Source organism: Embiotoca jacksoni, unplaced genomic scaffold, assembly GCF_022577435.1.
Source record: "Embiotoca jacksoni isolate LCO1_2020_lvr unplaced genomic scaffold, fEmbJac1.0.p SCAF_11, whole genome shotgun sequence".
In the NCBI taxonomy this organism is placed as follows: domain Eukaryota; kingdom Metazoa; phylum Chordata; class Actinopteri; family Embiotocidae; genus Embiotoca; species Embiotoca jacksoni.
In genome coordinates, this window is record NW_027185241.1 from 18,193,957 (window position 1) to 18,212,063 (window position 18,107).

Sequence of the window (18,107 nt, forward strand, 5' to 3'; positions counted from 1 at the left end):
GGTCACGCCAGGTAACCGCACATCCGTCTGCTGCTCTGTGGGAAGCAGGTTGGAGTGCAGCTGCAGAAGACTGACTTCAAACCAAAGACTTCGTACTCAGCCCCTGAATACACACATCCTGATGCCGAGCTGACCCACAAACATCCAGGATTGGTGCGGCCCTATCAGCTGGTGCTCGTGACACCAGTGGTGACAGATGTTGATGCCTCCAGTCAGCACCTCCTCTTCGCCGATGAACAGATGTGCAAGTGAGAGAACACAATGGAATGAAGGGATCGTGTGACTGTTGAAGTCTCGGCATACAGAAGGAGAGGAAAGGGCAGCGCTGGAGACACGAGTCGTGATTTTAAAAACGGTGCTTGTATGTACATGTAGTGCATCATTCCTCCTCTTCATCTGGATGCAGTTCCAGTGTGCTGAAACTTGGGTTTATGTGGACACTTAATGGTTGATTACTGTAACTTAATCACCGCTGTTGGCATGTACGTCACAGCAGCAGCAGCAGCTTCGTGCTGCTTATGTTACTTCTCACACGTAAGAGTTGATCAGTTCCCACAACAAGGGCCCACTGGACGTGCGTCACCCAGGTTACCCATAAGGCCTCCTTCCTAAAGTGAAAGGCTGAGACGGCAACAAATGTTTCTCTAAGTTATTATTAACATTTCTCACAAGATGCAGTTTGAGGGGGTTCTTGTCATGAAAACTTGGTTAACTAAGACTTTTCTAATTGACTAACAGTAAGTCGAATACCCAGGGCAGATCTTATTTCCTTTTTGATGTCTTTAATTTTGCCGAAAAAGAAAACATGGGACTGGCATGGCCAATAAATACCCTATTTGGTTATGTTGCTTGATTTCCAGAACCAGGTTCACCTAAAATAGCTCCTCCCCCTTTGCAGGTTTAGGACTTCGGTCTGAAGAGGAGGAACAGTTACAACCAACAATCGTTTTATTGTACATATTGCAAGTGTTCTTTTAAGACTGTTAAAATAGCTTAGCTGAAATTCAAGAAATCTCATGTCAGGTTTAAAGCTATAAATATCAAGCTCTGTGTTTACAACCCTAGTCGGATCAAAATGGCGACCACACGCCTCTTCAATTAAATCCTCAAATTTGCTCATGATGGAAACCATCGAAAAGCAAATTATCAAACAAAAAGTGATATTATTTCAGATGAAAACGGGGAAGAAGTTCAAATCATTCTGAGCAGCATTTAACGGCAGCACCCGTGTGGTGGACGTCCTCGGGGGGGGGGGGGGAGGCTTTGGCAGTCAAAGACCGTTTTAGCAGTGAAGACATGTAGCGTCTTTCATGTGCAGAGCCTGTGTCTGTCCATGCTGAGACAGCCATGCGCTGTTTCAAGGACACGCAGCAGAAGAAACGTCCGGGGTCGAGCAAATCTGTTTTTGTGCCAATTAGGAAGGGCGGCCAATCAAAAGTTTGTGCTTCAGCGAATAAGCACGGTTTCACATCCGCCTCTGCTGTAGGTCAGATGGATGTTTACATCGCTGGCAGTCTTGTTCATCTCTCTATCAGACGAACGTGAAGCAGCACAGAAGTTGAGGATGTTTTTGTGAGCTTTTTTTTATAGATTTTTTTTTTTTCTTCTCCAAAATGGAGCATTCATCACACAAGGCTGCTCGCTGAGTCACTAAACCCTCTGCCCACACTGGTCTCAACGCTTCTCCCATCGCAACTTAAGAGGCTAATTAGTATTAAAAAAAAATGAGCAAGCAAAGTAAACAAGTAAAATTCTTCACTTACCTGTAAATTCTTCTCCAGGTTTTTGTCACTGTTGCATGAAATATGATACAGAAGCAGCCTTCAAGTTATAGCTTTTTTTTATACTTTAAATATGTATTAATAGTTAATATTTTGCTTAAATATAAAGTTGAGAGGATGAATAAGAGTCAGGACTTTAGCTTAAAACTGAAGACATGGGGATCACCTAGTTAGAAATTGCTATATTCCCTTGAGAAATGCCTTTTTTATTATTATTATTATTTTACCCTTTATTTCAAGAATAAATAGTATAAATAAGAGAACCTTATAGGTGTATTTTTTTACTTTGGAAAATTCCTGTAACAGTTTGCCCTTGCTTCCATTTTGTTACATACGCTAGGCTAATCACAGCCTGACTCCTGTTATCAAAACATCAAGAGAAGGACAATAATACAACACCTCAATACCTACACCTAAATACACAGCAGCATTTTATTCTCTTTATATGTATGTAAATTATTATCATTTGAGTTTAATTCATGGTTCAACAGACACTGACATTTCTACCATAGATAAAAATAGACAAATGTTTGCACTGGCCCAAACAAAGTGTTTACAGTAACTTATATTAACGGTGGTAAATGTAAGCTACTGTGTAATAAACTGTTTTTTTTCTTTAATTGGCTGTGATTCGATCAGTTTTAATGGTTGCAATAATGCCACAACTGCAACAATTATTGCATTTAGGCAGCAAAGTTGTGTATATTTACTATAATTCACTTGCTACTCCAGGGGAAAAAATGTATTGTCTCGAGGAAACAGAATTTTGACTTTTTTTGGACACATCTTTCTTTTGACTTCAATCATGTTGCTTCTAAAATTGGCGTTCTGTCTTAACACACAGCTCAAACATTGTCCTCCAAAATATAAGTTACATTCCTACTCTAAAATTAGAATTAAAAAAAATGTTACTCAATCTCTCAGAAAAAAGTTTATTTCCGCAAATCGTACTCATCAAATTTGTCTTTCCATCATCTTAAATGAGCTGCAGGATTTTCTGTAAAAATTGATATAAAATCTACATTGACAAACCAACCGGTATCTTCAGGATTTCCATTATTTTTAGCAGTCGGTGGGTCTGCTGTATATTACACTTTTCACAAATTAATTTTTGTAGCTCAGGGATATCTTTGCTTGTTATTCTGTCAAACAAATTAGATACAATGTGGGAGTCTAATAACTTTGCTAATTAAAAGTCTCCTTTTCATCTCTGCTGCTCGCCCTGCTCCTCCAGCTCTCTCCATCTGTAATGATCTAACGCGATGCTCCACACGCTGCTGAAAACTGCCAATAACTCCAAACACATCTGTGATTTCTGCTCTGCCACAGTGGCATGACGCTGTATCCACTACTTGTGCTGACCAATCGTGTCGCTTCCTGTCGCCGGCGCTCGGCAAATGAGAGCGCGAGAGCAGGACTGAGGCTAGCAACGAGGAGGAGGAAGAGGAGGAGGAGGACGGAGGACGGAGGAAGACCGCAGTAACGGCAGTAACGGCAGTAACGGTCCCATGGCCCCGCAGATACTCACTGAGTCAAACGCTGGAGGCTGTGTATGATTGAGCAGCTGAGTCTGACGGGGAGTGTGTGTGTGTTTGTCGCCAAGATGGTGACAAAGGGAGCAAGTGTGCATGTTTTTTTTCCCTGTATGTGTCTGTATTTGCTGCTTGAGTGCCACACAGAGAGACAGAAAAGCGAGGGAGGAAAAAAATGCCCCCGAGTCAGAGCCAAGCACATAATGAAGCAGTGACTTTTTTTTTTTTCGTTTTCCTCTTTCCCCCCCTGCCTTGTGTCAGCTAAGATAATTCCTCTGTTTGTCAAGTGAAAGGCCATGGCTGAGGGGTGTTTCTGTGTGATATTGATACATTTTAGAAAATGAATAGCAGCTTTTCCGGCAGCTGTGTGCTCACGAGCCGAACTGTTGATTTATGGACTGGGTTTTTGATCAAAATGGAGCTGTTCAACATTGTTGGCAGATGCTGCTAAGTGATGGAGAAATCATTAGATGCAGCTCCGGGGCTGGTTGGCTGGTGAGGCATTATGTGTGCTAGTGTCTTTGTCTGGTATTATTTTACTGTGTAATGCTGTGCCATCAGTTAAAGGGTGATTAAAGTGTGCAAACTGGCGTCTGGAGGATTTTATTTAAACCCACAGCTAGCGGGGATGAATTTTAAACTCCGAGCAGGTTCAGGCACACTTGTGGTATTGTGTGTCACTTGGTGGGAGAATATTCACATCCTTTACTTCAACTTAACAGTACCAAACACTCCATTACATTCAAAATCCTACTTAAGTTAAAGTACAAATATACAAGTACAAAAATGGCAATACACTGAAATTTGGTTTTTGGTCTTTTCAATGCAAATTTCATTGCTTTGTAAAATACTGGATAATTTAGACTCTACAGGGTTTTATTTTTTCAGTTAAGCTTTTGGAGAAGTTTTAAGGGGAACTTGTTTCTAAGTGTCATGCATTCAAATATTGACTTAAATATAATTTAAATATAATTAACCTCATTTCCTCCTTTGACCCTGATGGACAACAGTTGTGATTCAACCCCTTCTCCATGGAAGTTGCATTTATATACAGCTAATTTGTTCAGCTACAAAGTCATAGTTTGGGTCTAATTTGTGAACTGCAGCAGCGGTTTGATGTGGTTGGGGTTGATGGTCGGCGTACAAAGTGCTCTGCACTAATGCCAGAGACCAGGTTTCACATCCAGACTCCTGTGTGGTGTTTCTAGGCAACAAAAGTACTTTGGTTAAGATGAGGGACAGATCGTGATTTTAGTTAAACTAAATGTGTCTCCTGTCACGATGGACTTTTTCTATAAAACAACAGTTTTTTTCCAACCTTAACCAAGTGCTGCTGTGCCTAAACAGAACCATAAAACAGTTTAGTAATGTTGTATTCTCACCAAGTGGAAATTGTACTGGAAGATTGGACATTTCAGCTAAAAAATGTTATTAATGAACGCATTGATTACGTATCATCAATGTGTATTTGAACTAGCTACATTTTATCATTAGGTTACAAGAAAATATAAGTCATTCATAATTAGATTTCTTTCAAAATGTATTTGTCAGTGGAACATAAACAGTTTTTTTTAAGTGAACTCGCTTTAATGACAGTATTGCATAGTGGCTTATCAAGGTGGACACTATATACTATTCTGTACTTTAATAACCTACTCATGATACAATATGTAAGTTTTTAATACGTAGTTTTGCTTAGTAACTCATTAATATAAGTGTTAAATATATGTAGTAACTTTCTACTACTGCATGTGCATTCTTGGATATTCATCATCTAATTGCAAACTGAAAGCCATAATGATGATACATGTTTTTTGCCATACAAATAAAAAGCGGCACTCCTTCCTCAGTCTATCGTGAGGTCGTTCAGAGGTTTGCCTGCCCTGCACTCTTCTGTCTTTTCTCAGTAGCAGATCTCATTTCTTTCCTACAATGTAACACCAGAAACTGAAACTCACCCACCCAAACGGCTTCTAAACTTTTTATTTTCTTCTTCCCTCCACACGGTGCTTCTGATGTTGGCCTCTGTCTGCCTTCCCCAGTGCCAAACAAAAAAAACGAGACATTAAAAGAAATAGTCAAAGGGACTGTTGGAGGTCTCAAAGAGTTAAAAAAAAAAAAAAAAAACTGGCATTTGCTGAACAGGAGATGTGTCAGTACTGAAAAGTCACATCAAAGTTGATATTCAGCTGAGGGGGGAATGCAAAATGGACACCCACGCACCGAGGAAACAGTGCGTCTCATTTGTCGGAAAGCTTTTTTAATGTGTTACATAACTCATAAAAGAGATGGGAGGTGGGTTTTTGATTGCACTGTTTAAGTCTGGCTTACGGACCGGCACTTTACAGCATTCAAACTCGAAATGACAAATGCTTGGGGATCTTTTTTCCTGTAAAATAAACATCATCACAGCCGACTCCAGCAGGAATTAACAATGACTGTGCAGTTGATCACTTTTCAGTGAACTCAACTTATTTTTGTTCTGCGTTGTGGCTGGCCTTTAGCTGTTATTCTCACCACTTTGTTCCAGAGGCTGCCTAAGTTTAAGGCCTCATTGGTCATAACCGCCACAGTACCCTTTGACACACAATTGCTGCTTTGGCATTTAGCAAGGGCATCATTATGTGGAGGTGTCCGACAGCAGTGCAGAGAGCGGCGAGGTCCAGGCCGCATTTCATTAGGCTTCCGGATGAAACGGAAGGCCTCATTAACATACACGGCCACAGGTTGTTATTGCCCTCTTCCTCTGTCTGTCTCTGTCAGATGCTCAGCCACAAAGGCGACTGACTCATTCTTATTAGGCTTAAACTAGTCCACAGTTGTCCAATTGTTTTGTTACAATTGCCTTCTTGGGAGAACGCAGGAAGTGAAATCTCTGCAATCCATTTCAAACAGTAATTTGATGCAAGTCTGATGTATGGTGTGAAGCTGAGAGGATGTTGACATGAGATGATTAGCAGATACTCTGCAGATGATTCCCTCAGGATTTGAAGACATTCTCTGTAGTTGTTACATGTAAACTAAATGAATCCTCACAGGATGAAAATGACTAAATGTTTTATTAGTTTTCATAATTCATAATTGTTTAACCAGAGCTAGAAAACAAAGATACCTCTTTGGCTGCGACCGACATGTTTCAGGAGCATCATCATGGGAAAACCAGTCTGTTGCTTGTCTCTGGAATACAATCCCATCTGATTAGTAAGGTTTATGCACAAAAACAAGGCTGTTAAATGTATGGCTTCATTTGACTAAGAAGCGGTCATGGGGTGAAAGTGACATCAACTGTCTGTTTGAAACATGCAATGAACCCGTCCATCCACCCCGACCTTCTCCCTATAGATTATGTGGCTCAATAAATAACAATGTCACCTTTTGTCCTTTTTCGCGCCTGTCATAATTACTGGGGCCACTAGAGGGCAATGTCACAATGAAACATAACTATTGGTCGTAATAGCCAGTTCACGCAAACAACCCGAGATATCACCTTGTAGTCTCAAATACGGTCATGCATTGAAAACATGGCTGCTATTCATAGTTTGATCAGACAGTGCTAATTTACATAACAATGTGGCCTATTTTACATCTGTTTGCATGCAAAAAAATCCAACAAACATATACCAGCTAATATATACTTTTCATTATATTCCTTAAAGTAGGGTCAAGTATCAGCCCTCAGGTCCGTACCAGATTTTTTTTATCTGTACTCTTGCCATGTTATTTGCGAATAGCACATTGACACAGAGAGGTTCCTAATGCCTTCGTGTTTGCACAGGGCCCTAAAACAGCAGGTACAATACATAGAGTGGTTAATATGGTTTCACAACGAACAGCATGACTAGTACATTTATGAACGAAAACAATTAAGCCTTTGCAAGAACATCTAAATCTGCTTCCTTTGTTCAGATGAGACTTCTGGTTCACTGATCAGCTTATAAAGTTGATGGAGGGAATGTGTTAGCAACCAGACATCTAACTTTCTAACTTTGTCTGTTATTTGGTGCAGGGCGTGCAGCTCACTGAGTTTATCGGATAAAGCTTTTCACCAAAAACAGCTGTTTGATGGTTTAAGAAAGTGGTGGGACTGAAACAAACATTAAACAAGTTACAGGCTGTGAAAGTAAAACAATGAGCTGCTCGCCGACAGAGAGCTGCCAGAAAGTGGTTTATAATTGTCTGGGGATTAATCGATAGGAGCAGCTTTTACATTACACATCATTAATTATATAATTTTTACAAATATGAATAAGTGCAACTTTAAAATGCAGAAATATCTGCTTCTGATTCAGCTCTCTGGGATTCTCTCCCTGAATGCATCATGACATCTCCCGGAGCTTTGGAAAAATTATACAATGTCCAAAATAATTCAATCTGCTCACCTTGAACTCCTATCAGAAGCCCAATAAAGACGTGAGATCCTCGAATATAAGTGACTGAACTGTGTTTCCATTTCTGAAAGTAGAGTTGGCACCACAGGAGCATATTTTTTTGTTGTTTATTATTTCACAGAGGTTTTTTATAAAATAAATAAATATCAGGTTTTTTTTCCCCCTCCCTTTCCTTTCAAAGTTACATAAGCAGCATTGAGAGTATTGGGACTCTGAGCCATCATCACTGTCAGACAGGTCATTGTGCTGCTGGCACTCTAACTGACTATGACGTCAACCCAGCATTCCCTTATGGGCTTCATATAGTACCGCAAACTATCTGCTGCTGTATGTACAACAACAGTTCCCTAAAAAAAAATGTGTTGTGCTGTCGCTGCAAGGCGAGGAGCAGGAAGCGAAGCAGAGAGGAAGGCAATTCAAACGTAGCCCTCTTTTTTTTTTCTAGGTCTAATCCCTCTTAGTAGGGGAGCGATAAGCGTGTTTTGACTTAGCCCAAAATTTCCTGTTGTTTATGCATCCTTTGCCAAACCACGTGGATCCCTGTAGAGTCGGATAATCTTAGTGATGCCAGTTTGGCAGGGCTGCAAATATACCACTGCCTCCTGGCCCAGGTCAGATCACAACAGCGGGGTGGAAAGCAAAATGCCTCAGCGTCTGTTTGCTTTCATTTTTTTCCCCCTCTCTATTCATCTTTGTTTAAGCGTTTGCTCATAGATAGGAATCTGTCAAAGCTGGCGGCTTTGTTGTCGTGTGCCTCTCATTCCTCTCTGGTGCTCGTGAGCTCTTTGCTTGCAGGGGAGATGGAGATTGGTGCAATCATAGCTCAGGACGAAGCATATTTACCCCCCCTCACCCCACCCTAAGAAAAAAGAGAGCCAACCAATAACATCCCAAGCAGCCAGTTCCTCACTGGTGGAAGAGGAAAAGCCTCTTCATCTTTCTACAGTTTCCCACCAGGGTCTTTCTTCTGGCTTCCGTGCGTTTGTGACTTTATCCGTTAAGTTGTGAAACTCCTCGATGTAAAGGGGCCGTGTGGTTATGAAACAGTCGCTGCCGGTGAAGCAAGTGTGCCTATTCCATCATTATGTGCTGTACAATCTGTCACAATGACCTTTAAACTTGAAATGCTTCCTCTCACTTTCTGACACCTCACGCTTGGAGCTAGACACAAGACAACGGGGAGTCCGACACATGCAGTACACATCACACCTGCTGCCAGACATTCATAGTGTTGGATTGCTTTTGAATCATGCATATCAGTCACACTCCAAATAATTCTGATTGACTCTGCAACTGTGAGTAATGTAGCTTGACTAGTTAGGTTTCCAATCATACCAATGATCCTGTTTGATTGTAACTGCGTTTGAATCTTCTGGTGCAAAGTGTGTCTGCTTTTTACTGTAGACTAAATAAGTTAATGGAAACCTGCTGTGAAGGTAATGTTCTTAAGTTAGAAAAGGGATAACACTTATTTGCTCCTCCATTAACACCGATGAGAAACAGAAGCTGTAGAAGTTGAACACAGTGTTACAGCTCTGAGGCTGATCTGGTTCCTGGTTCCGTAGCCCAGCGAGGATGTTACATTAGAAAGGACTCTGCTGACCACAGATCAGCTCTGAGCAGGACGTCCTAGTAAGGCTTCAGGACAAAAATGTTTAAAAAAAAAAAAAAAAAGGACAGATTAAAAGGACAAAAAAGGCATGCTGTACTACATATTTCACATTACTGTAATGCAGTTGATACGCTCATGCATGAATGTGATGTAGGATATTGTTACCCCACTACAGAGCCAGAGGCAGTGGAAATGCAGTGGGAAAATGCTGACTGTATATACTGCAGCAAGAAAAAAATAAAACCAACTTTATTTGACACAAAAAACACTGGACAGCAGGAGGTTGAAGGTTAGATGTTTGGGGGACAGTGAAGAGAAAAAGAAGCAGCATCCTCTGGTGTTAAAGCTGCCATCAGTGAGCCCGGGATGTTTGACATACGTCAGTGCTAGTTTACCTCCTTCACCACTGCTACTGTTAGCTGATTCCTACATATTTATAGCCATTGGTGGTATTTTAATGCCAGTAAACTGCTAAGAGCTAGCAGGCATTAGTGTCAGATAATATTATATTAGGCTGTATAGTTTTGCAGTGGGAGAATTGGTTCTTCGAGAACAGCATCAAAAGAAAATGTAACCACATTTAAATCAAAGGGATTGAAATTATATTAAAGTTTACTCTGACTTTGAATGATCCATATTTAAAGAGCAGTAAATGTAGCCTGGTGTTCTCAGACCCAAATTCACCGTGTGTATATATTAGTCTGGACAAGGCAAAAACCTCGGGTTAATTTTGAAACTATTGTTACATCCTTTAACCAATCAGCATTGACCACCATATGCACTGAATCTCTACCACCACTACAACTATATTTGTAAAAAACACTTGACTTTACTCTCATTTCATTTAACCACTGACACCGCACAGCCAGTCTGAAGAGCAGACCAATCAGCAACCAAAGAAAAATGTAAAACAGGTAATGTAAACTGAAGTCTGGCCACAGTTAAAGAGGACTTTTTGGTTCTTCAGGTCTTGATTTGGGATCTTGAAGTTGCCTGGTTCTGAACTGGTCTCGGAGTACAGTCGAACATATGTGCAGTACAGCAGAGAAGTTAGTTTCGTTAGTGCTGCCAAAAGTGAGTTTTGAGCTGCTTAAGAACTGAGCTTAATTTTCTAAAAGCTCCCAGCAGATGGATGTTTCTTGTTTTTCCAAATGCTAATTTGTTTCTTAGTTTTTCAGGAAGTTGCGTGCTCCATTGTCTCCTTCTGCTTTGGGACTAAATCTTGATTTTACCCCATCTTTCACTTTGAAGTGCTGCTTCATGAATAAATATAACTTTTAAAAATAATTTGTCTGCCATGTGATAAAAAAAACATGAATCGACTACACACACACACACACACACACACACACACACACACACACACACACACACACACACACACACACACACACAGATATTCTATTTACACACACACTCGTCCTTCTGTTTACTCTTTTCTGTTTGCATGCTTTCTGAGACAAACACATTGATTCAGTCCCTTCCTTCTCAGCTGATCTCTCTCTCTCTCTCTCACACACACACACACACACACACACACACACACACACACACACACACACGCACACACATATACATCATGTTTTGATACTGTTTGGCCTTGTCGCTCAGTGAAACTGAGCTAGAAGAGTGGCCTCTGTTGTACTGATGAGACAGTAATTAGCACTAACTCCTAAGGGAGTGCAGATAGACTTCACACAGCTTGACTCTCTCTCTCTCTCTCTCTCTCTCTCTCTCATTCTCCTTGTGTGTCTCTCTCTCGTCCTCCACTGTCATTAACAGCAGCAGCAGGTCTCTGCTTCTCACTCATTCTCCAATCTCATTATATCCCATCCAAAAACAAACAATCTGGCACATCCAGTTAACTTTGTCTGCCTTTGTTTAGGTTCGTGAAAACTTCCACGACACGCAGCTCTGTAAAGAAAAGAGCCGACATAAAGGAGGACAAATCAATGCAAATAAAAAAGAATGCAGTCCATGAAGGTTTTTGTTGCTTGTTTGTTTTATTGGATATATGTTTAGAATAATACTAATGTGTCCTTGTGTGTTTTATCTTAATATGGAGTGCGATATGCAGGTGGTGTTTACACACAGCCCAGCCTGCTCTGCTGGTTTTGGTGTGTTTGATGCCAGAAGGAGCACACGCAGTGATGGACGGCATTTCCATAGAGATTATGTGTTTTCATTAGCCAGTTAGACACTATGTCATGTGTGTTGCTTCGGTTCACGAGGGGATGGGCACTTGGGTGAAATGGGCAGAAAGATTCTGTTCGCTTCAGCAGTTTTGCTGGAATGATTGAAAGTGTGTGTGAGGCAGCGCAGTGCCGGGAATCTTGTATTGCTGTTTCAGGACTTTTTCAGACTGGAGACAGATAGTGATTCGGGAGCCATTTTTCACTTTTGTAGGTTTTTGCTGGAATACCCAAGTATACTTTTTAAACCTTATGTTAAGATGTGTGTGTTAGTGCGAATTGAGTGCACTCTCTCACATATGTGGGTGTGAGAACATATGTAAGTGGATAGACCTGCTGCTGAGTGTTTTAGGATTACCTGTTCAGATTAGCCCAGTTAACTCATTTATAAATCTAAAACCCAAACCCGGGATCTGATCCGACTTTTAATAGGCTTTGAGTTATTGCTGTAGGCAGATTTGATTTGACCTCACTCAGCCAGCCAAAACCGTTGATACATTTTACACAAGCAGTCTACTTCTAAAGCCTTGTACAGCAAAAGAGAATATGTTAGTTATTCTCCTCTGTAGCTGATGTTTCTTTTTGTGTCTTTTGAAGAACGGGAATGAAAACTACTACGTAGTTTGCCCCACCAAAACACTTGGGCGCTGCACCCAAGAGTTTTTTCTTCACAGTACCTAAATCAAATGAACAGGGAAAAAAACAAAAAACTGATTGCTAAATATGGAAGGATGACAAAATTGCAGCTCGAATCCATTCACTGTAAACCGTATTTACCAAGGTTTTCTTATTATTAATTCCATGGCACAGTGTTTCGTAAAAAGTAAATTTGTACTGATAATAGTACTAAACGATGTGTAATACGCATAGTAGAAATGCATTGTTTTTAAGTGTCATCTCAACCCACCGCTCACTGGGACCACAAAGCACCTGCAGGAACTGAAAACCTGAGGTTGAGTAAAACACTAAATGGCTTTTGCAGAATAAGACGACCATAAAAAAAAACAAAAAAACAATCAAAATCTGAGTTCATGAAAATGCTTGACATCATTCATTTATTCTGCGTTTTACAGTGTCTGTGTGTCTGTGGTCACAGCAGCGATGGTACCATTTGCTTGTAACAGGCGTCAGCCTGGTGGTGGTGAGCAGGGGACCTTGTTAGCATTCGGGGCTAACACCCAGTCAAATTCGCGCCCGCCGCATGTCTTTGTTTTCTTTGCTATTCTGCTCTCTTTCCTCCAGCAATTTGTTCATCATTACACACCATTTAATTCAATGCAAAGGGGTCAAAGAGGGAGAATAAGGCTTTCCAAGCTTACTATGTAACTGTTGGCAGACTTGTTAGCTTCACTTCTGTTAGCATCACCAGCACAAGAAATTTCACACTGTTAATTCAAAAGATGATATTTTTACATGAAGTGGTGTCTCATAACTCCCCAAACAACGTTTTTACTTTGAATGAGGAGATCAGTAACAATGGTGCAACGTAACCAAAACACTATAAATGATAGCTTTTAGACTCCCTGGCTGTTTGTCTTGCTGTTTGTCAAGGCCACAAATGAAGACACCTTTTTTTTTTTTAGCTTCCTCAAGCAGTTAATTAGATTATTAGCTACATTTTGTGCACAACATTTGTGCTTTTATGTGTATTGATGCCAGAAGTCTGAAAAGAGCTCCACAGTTTAGTAACCTTGACTTCTCGTGACTGTTTTAGTTTTGAGCCTGGAGCTTGGAAACATGCAACGAGCTCTCATGTCTCTTAGAGACCCACTTAGATGTCAGAGCTAAACATGTGCCTGAACAAGTAAGCTCTGAAAATGTAAAATGGATTCTGAATTTAATGCAGACCGTGTAAAGAAGCAACTAAAGGATTGTGCACTGTGGACCACTTGTAAACAATCCAGGGGAATTAAAATGTTAATGGTAGTCAGTGTTTTCTAGAGGAGGTCAAATATAAATTATATTTGCTCCAACTTTTATTTTTCAGGTTGTTACTCACTGCTTCCAGCAAGGTCTGGACTCCTACGGCTCTCCTCCAGTATCCCACTGTTTAATCCCTCTCACAGTGCAGACAGCTCTGCACGAGGCGAGCAGAGTGGTGCAAATAAATTCACCCTTAACAAGAGTGTGATTAGCCTATTGATTCTTTCTCCCAACTTCCTCGCCGCTTCAAAAATGGTCCTGCACAATGACATTTCTGTGCCACGGCACATTGACACCAACAACCTCGGTTGCAAATATGGTTTGATCCCCCTTTGTCCTTGAACGGTGAAGGTCATGCAGCATTTCTCATTGTGCTGTGCGTTCACATTAACATGGGCACGTACTGTGGTTTTCATTCATATATGAACACTGAAATAATGGGTTCTGCTTCCCTGCTTTGTGTTTGCCCCCCTGCAGACTGAAGAAGAAGTCTCAGTCCGTGGATATTGCCACTCAAGGTTACTCCCCGACACTGGTGCCAGCCTCGCCCCTCAACAGGGCTGCACCACCTGTTGCCAAGACAACCACTGTCCTCGCGGTGCAGGAAAACAACACCACCAACTCCCAGCGTCGCAGCCCTCGATGTGGCGAGCTGAAGAGAGGCTACACCATAGGTAACAGACACAGGGACCGGGGCTCTGATCTGTGTGTTTGTGCAGCTGCTGGTTATGTACAAATTTGAACTGGAACATTTAATTTGACTTAGATGACTAAATATTCTGCTATCCAGCTCTTATTCCGTCAAAACGTGGCTTGTTATTATTCTGTGTTGTTGTATGTGGGTGTGCAGACATTTGGAGTTCATGCACTCGCTGAACTGTTGACACAAAGTTTTGACACAGCCAGACTTTACTGTGTCACATCCACGGCTGGCTCTCCCCGTCCTCAACTCCTAATTCATTTCCTGCCTACAAATTCTAATTACGTGGCTGTGATGACATTTACTCCTGGGATGAATCCTATTTTGGGATGTGGCGGTGATGGGTAACTGTCTGCTGCGGGTCTATTTCCATGTCGGTGGGTTGGTCGCTGCTGTGAGAGTTAAGTACACTTTTGGGAGCAGCCTCCTCAGAGATGATGAAATGAGTTTGAGCTCAACTAATTCCACACTGATGAATGCAAATGCATCTCTGTTCACTTCATTGATGTGATTCAGTTAGCAAGTTGCTTGGGTGAAGGTTAGGAAGAGGATGCGAGTAGGCAAAGGTAGTTAATGCTGCTGAAGGTGGTCTGCAGGAGCTTAAGTGTTTATTTCTATACTCTAATTTCTAGATTTATATAATATAATATATATATATATATATATATATATATATATATAGAGAGAGAGAGGTTTTATTTATTTGTTTTGAATTCAATAATATATTTTCATTAAATCTTTTGGTAGGACTTGAACATTCATTTCATTCAGTTGGGTAAATTCTGCCTGACTTTGATTTCTGTTAACAAACGACTCAATTCAATTCTAATCTTCAGACTACAAAAAAGAAGAGTCTGTGGAGAGTTTTAACTCTCAAACAATGCATGCTCGGAGGCCTGTTAGAGTGCTACTTCTGTCTCTTGAAAAATGTAATTCAAGTGGGGTATTGGCATGTTTGGGTTTTGCCAAACATGTAAATGACCAAGTTTTCATTCCTAACATGGTTTCCCTGCATGTCCTTGCGCGCGCAGCCTGGTTAGTCATGTAAATCAGCGAAGCAGCTTCAAACTCTGCAGCAGTGGGAGAGGGCAGGGTCGGGGCTGGTTTGCAGGAAGACCTTGTCACGCTGGGATCGCAGTGCGTCACTGCTTAGGCAGGACTGGGTGAAGGTGTGTCATTCCCCTCGTGTGTCTGCTGGTGTCACACGCTAATGGGCTCTGTACAGAACCATCAGGCATCGACTGCGGCCCTGCAAGCCAGCCATCGAGCGGAGAGTGCATTGATCTGCGGCCGTCCGTATCTGCTCAGTCGGCGATAATCAATGAAGGAAATTGTGGGATGAAAGCTTGGCAGGACAGGTGGGCTGACTGTTGATATTTCAGCCACTCTTATCGTCCATTACCCACTCAATGGCAACTCTGGTCTCTTTTTGAAAGCGGGGGGTCGGAAGTCACAGTCATTCGGCCATCAAATGAAACGCGACTGAGACTTAATGTGCTTTTAAGGCTTTTAACTGCAACGTAACCATTTGTACGAGCCTCGAAAGCATGAGTCAGTTAATCGTTTGCTACAGCAGACCTTGGCCTAGATGAAACAATCAGAGGAAGGCCTGAGTTTTCATCGTTTAAATACTCCACCATTCACTCATTTACATTGTTTTATAGCATAAGACATTGATGAGTGACTCCAGTATCTCTCGGTCCTGTGTAGATGGGATGCCGTGATTGCAGCCCTGTGGCTTTTTCATAGAGTCAGACCCAGACCAGGCTGCTCCTGCAAGGCTGATCATGCTAATTTATTCTAATGGTCCAGTAATAATGTGGCAGGCGTCTTGCTGTGCTTGTCTGCCAGGCTTCAGACAGACCTGTCATTGGAGGCACATAGCACATTCACAAAAGACATTTTAATAACCTGACCAATGAGCCTCCCACCAGGGCGACACCACCTCGGAGGAGAAGCAGTGATTGATGTGTTGATGGGGTTCTTCCATTAAATGTGCTGCGGTCATTGCAGCGTCCTTTAACCCAGAGCGAAGAGTAGCAGCGTCTAAATGTGTTGACGTTGATGAGGGTCAGTCATTACTTGGGCTGTTGTCAGCAGAGCAACGAGGAGAGAGGACAAGGGCGACTTGTGCAGTACACTGACAGAGGGAAGCTGTTTGTCCCATCTCGTGGTGATTAGAGGGTGATGTGCTCTAGAAGAATGTTTGGGACAAAAGACAGGACAGGAGAGGATGAAAATTATGAAAAGTAGACAAAGGAAAAATGGAAGTGGAAGGCATATTAAAGAAGAGGGAAGGAAGGGAAAGCTCAGAAAAGGAAAGGGGAGCGGATGTGTGGAAGAGTGTAAAGGAACAAAGGGGAAATGTAAAGAAAAGGTAGAGAGATGGAAAAGTGAGGAAGTGAAGGCAAAAGAAAGGAGACAAGAAATGAGAGGAAAGGAAAGAACAGATATTAGGAAAGGACAGGAAATGAAAGATGAAGGAATGGAGGTTTGGAGAGAAAAGGACAGGGGAGAAGGAAAAGAAAGGAAAGATTCCTGAGAGGATACGACACTTGACACCACTCTCCCCAGACTCCCGGCGTCTCTGTCTGACGGCCTCCCAGTCCCACCACCACGTCTGACCTTTACATCATTATAAGCAGCCTTTAGCCCGCTCTGTGCAGCTCGCTGCGCTCTGCTCAGTAACAGAAGATGAAGCGAGAGGCTCCACAGCTGTAGACTCATTAAGTATGTCGAACTGTGGTCCTGCCTGCGAGTGCATGTGAAAACTGTTTCATCACACTGGGCTCTTATTGCTGTACAAGTACTCTCCTCTGTCTTTATTTTCCAGGGCTGACGCTGTGCAGCACACTTGGGTCTGGTTCTGTGGGCTTTTGTGCACTCTGTAAAGTTGACTATGGCCACAGATCGGAACTGTGTTAGGTGTTGCACTCGCAGGCAGAACACTTGCCACCGTCCCTCCTGCAGACATCTTTGTATGGGTGCAAAGGGAGAGCCTTCACAGCATGTCACTGCAGCTAATGGCTTCTAAGACGACAGCTGCAGCCCTCCTCACCGCCCGCCGTCCTGTTTTTCTTTTCCTGCTCTTTCCACCATCATGTTCTCCTCTTCTCCCTCACCCACCACCACATCTCTCACTCTCTCCATCCTCACACTCTCTACCTTGTTATCCTCTAATGTATTTCCTGTGTGTCTGACCGGGGGGGGGGGGGGGGGGGGGGGGTATAGGTAGGAAGGTAATCTGTCTTAAGGACAGACGGACAGCACCAACAGATTGCTACAAACTGTGGCACCAAGCTTGTCTGCAGTCGTGAGGAGAGACATTTTATCATGTTAAGCTGTTGTCTGAGTTGTTTCCACACTCGCAGAGACGGAAAAACTCCTACTTATGGTTAGACACAAAGATTAACGCAATAGTAAACAAAACAGATGTTTACAGGAGGGGGCAAATATACCTGGAACATTCTTCTATCAAGATATTATGGATTCAAAGTCAAATTTTAAGATATGATCATTTGTAGGTTGTTAAATTCTAAACTAGTAAAACCTTGAGTGTGTGATATTAAGATTTTATGAAAGGTGCAGTATCAGACTTGTGTACTGGCAAACCAATCAGTCCAACCCTGTTCTGAAGTCTCATCAGGATCCATCATAAATAATTTCCTTTTAACAAGACCAGTTGTGTGAGTGTGAAATTATTCAAGTGCTGCCGTGCCTTGCTACCTCAGTGAATGTGCGTGGCTGGCAGGCAGCACCAGAGGCCCGACTCTGCTAACACAGCATTGTATCTACAGCAGCTGACACAGGAAATGCTAATAAACAAGTCAAAAGCACACGTGTTGGCGTGCCCTAACGCCCAGCGAGCGGCGGACCCTGCCACCGCCGCCTTCTGACTGATTATTCCCCTGTTAGTTATTCATTGGATTTTCAATGCAGGGTCGAAGAGGGGAGGAACCGATGCAGAAGGAGGGGGAGC

General features: G+C 42.1%; 1 protein-coding gene across 3 annotated transcripts in view; it reads left to right on the top strand.

The window, feature by feature from the left end:
- oxr1a (oxidation resistance 1a) overlaps positions 1-18,107 on the top strand; it is a 169,442-nt gene that overhangs the window by 58,492 nt on the left and 92,843 nt on the right. For all 3 annotated transcript variants that reach the window (XM_069143460.1, XM_069143459.1, XM_069143462.1), the window contains one exon: positions 13,906-14,102. In XM_069143460.1, the coding sequence (XP_068999561.1) occupies positions 13,906-14,102 (197 nt within the window). The remainder of the gene's footprint in view (positions 1-13,905; positions 14,103-18,107) is intronic.